Below are 4,052 nucleotides of genomic sequence, written 5' to 3' on the forward strand. Positions count from 1 at the left end.
AAAAAAAAAGTACAGGGTTGGGCTGGGGCCATCTCCAAAGCTCCACTTCACCTAGGATTCACATTTCCGTTGGAGAGCAGAAGCAGAATAAACTGTTACATCTTCAATTCCTTTGTCTCAACAGCAGATGGCACTCTATCACTGCCAAATAGCTTGGATTCTGTCACAGACCTCCTGAAAAGCCTCTGGAGTTATCAATTGCAAAAAAAGTCCAAACCCCTTAGCTTCTGGGGCTCCTGAACACATAGCCAAAGTGGTAACCCTGCTCTGTACCATTGCAAGTTTTTCCTTCATCTAGTCTCATCCAATCTTGTAAGAAACATTTATTGAGCACTTACCATAATGGCAGGCCCTGAGCTGGTGGTGAACTCAGTCATACAGTGGGCAAACACACTTGAATAGAAATGACTGTGGTACACGTGAGTACTGAGTGTGATGAAAGGAACACACCAAATGCCTCAAGGGATGAAGACATATAGGCTTCATGGGTATGGTGGGAGATTGTATGTGAGGGAAGTTTAAAAGGCAAAGGAGGCTGGGTATGGTGGCTCATACCTGTAATCCCAGCACTTTGGGAGGTGAAGATGAGAGGATTGCCTGAGCCCGGGAGTTCAAGACCAGCCGGGGCAACTTGGCAAGACCTTGTCTCTACAATAAATCAAGAAAAATTAGCCAGGTGAGGTGGCGCACGTCTATAGTTCCAGCTACTCAGAAGGATCACCTGAGCCCAGCAGGTCAAGGCTGCAGTGCCACTGCACTCCAACCTGGGGACAGAGTGCGATTCCTACTAAAAAAATAAAAAATAAAAAAAGGCTAAGGAGGTGTGTGTCAGGTATTCCAGATGTGGAAGCAGCATGGTGAAACAGCAGAGACTGAAGTGGCTTCAAATGGCCAGGAGGGAGTGGAGATCCACTTAGAAAGGCTTCCACTCCCTGCAAAGAAGCCTGGGCTTCATCTTGTAGACAACAAGGAGTCCCTCAAAGTTTTAAACTCAGACTGAGAATAGGCCAGATAGGAGGCTGAGCAGCTGACTGGTGAGTCATCCAGCCTCTGCCTGTTCCCACGTGGAACACTACAACAGCTCCAGTCATCCCCTAATGGCTCCCCTGCTCTCTCTGGCCCTACTATAGTCCCTTCTCCACACACAGGAGCAAGAGAGTTTTTTCAATCTATAAATCATCCATGACACCATAACACTAAAAAAAAAAAAAAAATCCCTTCTGTAGCATCTCAGTGTTCTTAGGATAAAATTCAAATTCCTTCCCAGGGCTCACAAGGTCAACCTGGTACCTTCCTTCCTCCCATGGGAGAGAGACAAGAGGCATTCAAGGTCTAGGGAGGTGAAAGTCTTCCTGTTTCATTAATTCAAAAAGCATGCTAAGTACTTGCTTCTGTGAAGGCCTGTTCTAGGCATCTGAGATACAGCAATGAATAAAACAGAAATCCCTGCCCTCACTGGGCATGGTGGCTCATGCCTATAATCCTAGCACTTTGGGAGGCAGAGACGAGAGGAATGCCTGAGTCCAGGGGTTTGAAACCAACCTGGGCAACTTGGCAAGACTTTGTCTCTACAATAAATCAAAAAATTAGCCAGGCATGGTGGCGCACACCTGTGGTTCCAGCTACTTGAAAGACAGAAGCAGAAGGACCACCTGAGCCTAGCAGGTCAAGGCTGTGATGGCCGTGAGTGTGCCACTGTACTCCAGCCTGGGCAACAAAGTGAGACTCCAACATACACACACACAAAAACAGAAATCCCTGCCTTCATGGAGCTTTTCATCTAGTGAGAGAAGTTACAGAGTATGTGAGAAGCAAAGACCTCATGAAAGACTCAGAAACCAAGCATCAATGATGGATGCATGAGAGATGAGAGCAAGAGGAGGTAGGTAGGTCCAAGCAAGGGTCTACCTAGTGGCTAAGGTCTCACGGGAGAGCAGAACCAACACTGGGCCAAAGACTCAGAGTTGCAGATGGCAGCGAGAAAGCACAGGGGAGAGCCTCTGCCTCTCAGAGTTTGGGCACAGAAAATTGGGGTCAGCCCTCAACTCTCAGGAGGAAGCTGACTCCAGTCAAAAAGGAAACTAAGCCCATCTTAGTCCATTAAATGAAAATGTTGTTTCTGATTGCCTCTCTCACTGCACTGACCTCCTTGAGGGCACAGAACACCTTTTGTGTCCACCCAGCCCAGCACCTGACCGATATAGGAAGTGTGACAGACCATTAGGCTCATGGCATCCATTTCCCTCTCTCTCTTTCCAGGGTCCACAGCTAAGCCACTTTTCAGCAACCCTACAGGAAGAAAGTGATTGGACTCTGACCACTGCAAGGTGGGAAGCAATGACATACCCACTTCAAGCTGTCCCCAAGTCCCACCATGTCCTGTCTGTGTCTTTCTTGCCTACTGACCCACATGCAAAGAATGCAGTGGGGGTTGGAGGCGTGAGGGGTAGTGGAGCCACAGATGGGAGAAACACAAAACACTGTGCCCCCTCCAACACACACACTAGATTTCAGTGTGAGAAATATATATATTTCTGTTGTGTTAAGTCACTGAATTTGGGAGTGGACAGTTACAGCATGTCTACACATTGGGTAATATTAATTCTTAATTGTTAAATATTTATTAAAATGTCTTAAACAGAAGTAAGTTCCCCAAAGTTCCTCTAGCCTTGGCAGACTGGGTGAGGCATTTGGGAAACCTCTCCCTCCACTGATGGACAATTCGACCACCAATGAGGAGTCTCTCCCAGATCAGATTCTATCTCTACAGCAGAGGCAGCCCCCCAGGAAGACCCTCTTCAGGAGGAAGTCACCCTCCATGTTGTGCCCACCTTTCCATCATGTACTCCAGGTTGGTCAGTCTCGCTTCCCCCTTGGACACAATATGGATGGCGTAGGAGCTGAGGGAGCGGTGGATAAACCCCCGGGAATGCAAGTATCTCAGGGCATCAGCAATTTGGAGCAATAAGTGCACAATCACCTCCATGTGCAGCACTGGGAACTGGGACCGCTGCAAGCAAGAGATAAAATGCCAGAAAAAGGGACCAGGCCCTGACACTGTAGAACACTTTGTGATTTCCAGAGTCTTTCCATTGGATCCTCACAATTTTTCAATGCTGGTGGAGCCCCATTTTACATATGGGAAACCTCAAGTTCAGTAAGTCTAAGTGAATGACCTAGGGTCCCACTGACCAGGCCCATAAGTCCAAATCTGGACCCTTTCCAGAGTGACTTCATGCCATAAAAAATGAGAAGAAAGCTCGTAAAGTCTGGTATGTGCATCCAGCATTGGTCTGGGGAAAACTGCCAGGGGAGGATGCCCCACTACCACCCGTAAACCTGCCCTGCTCCCTCCCTGTCCCCTTCCATGCTACCGGGAGAATCTAGAAGCTCAAAGTACCCCCTAAGGATGTAGACATCGAATCTAGCACTCACCTAGTCAGATGAGCTAGGAAGTTCATCCTAAGAGGACAGAAATTCACTCACACCAATGTATCTGGCTGACCAAAGTCATAATGAGTCCCCCCACCCCCAAATAAGTGTCATTTTAAGGTAATGTCCTCACCCAAGGAGGGGGGAAGGAAAAATAGAACACTAACAGGAGGTCCTCAGGCAGGAGGAATGGCAAGCCATGTGGGGGAAAGGCCCTTCTTAGGGGGTCTCCTCTCACTTTTACCCAGAGTCTTTAGAACAGTCATGGAGGGAAAAAAAAAACAAAAACCAAGTGCTCCAAGAGCTCTGTGAACCCGCATCTCAGCCTAAAGCACACTTCCAGGGAATCTATCGGCCATGGAAGATGTCCCCCAATCCCAAGGAAGCTTGAGAGGTGAGAGGGGAGTGATATTGGCCTCTATATAAACAAACTAGGATAGAGCACAAGTAAAAATGTAGAAAAATAAAGCCAGTGGCTGTTGAATTACCATTAGCCAAAAAAATGTCTGTGTGTTCTCTGGGTCTGTTGTGCTCCTAAGATGTCTGATAAAGAAGCAGGAGTGCAGCTGGGCTCGGTGGCTCAGCCTGTAATCCCACGCTTTGGGAGGCTGAGGTGAGTG

The 4,052-nt window shown here is 47.8% G+C and overlaps 1 protein-coding gene across 3 annotated transcripts in view; it reads right to left on the reverse strand.

The window, feature by feature from the left end:
* TEX14 (testis expressed 14, intercellular bridge forming factor) overlaps positions 1-4,052 on the reverse strand; it is a 70,304-nt gene that overhangs the window by 47,663 nt on the left and 18,589 nt on the right. For all 3 annotated transcript variants that reach the window (XM_008057683.2, XM_008057682.2, XM_008057681.2), the window contains exon 9: positions 2,832-3,010. In XM_008057683.2, coding sequence (XP_008055874.1) covers positions 2,832-3,010 — 179 coding nt within the window. The remainder of the gene's footprint in view (positions 1-2,831; positions 3,011-4,052) is intronic.

This window comes from Carlito syrichta, unplaced genomic scaffold, assembly GCF_000164805.1.
Source record: "Carlito syrichta isolate Samal-C Ts95f unplaced genomic scaffold, Tarsius_syrichta-2.0.1 Scaffold303105, whole genome shotgun sequence".
NCBI classification, from domain to species: domain Eukaryota; kingdom Metazoa; phylum Chordata; class Mammalia; order Primates; family Tarsiidae; genus Carlito; species Carlito syrichta.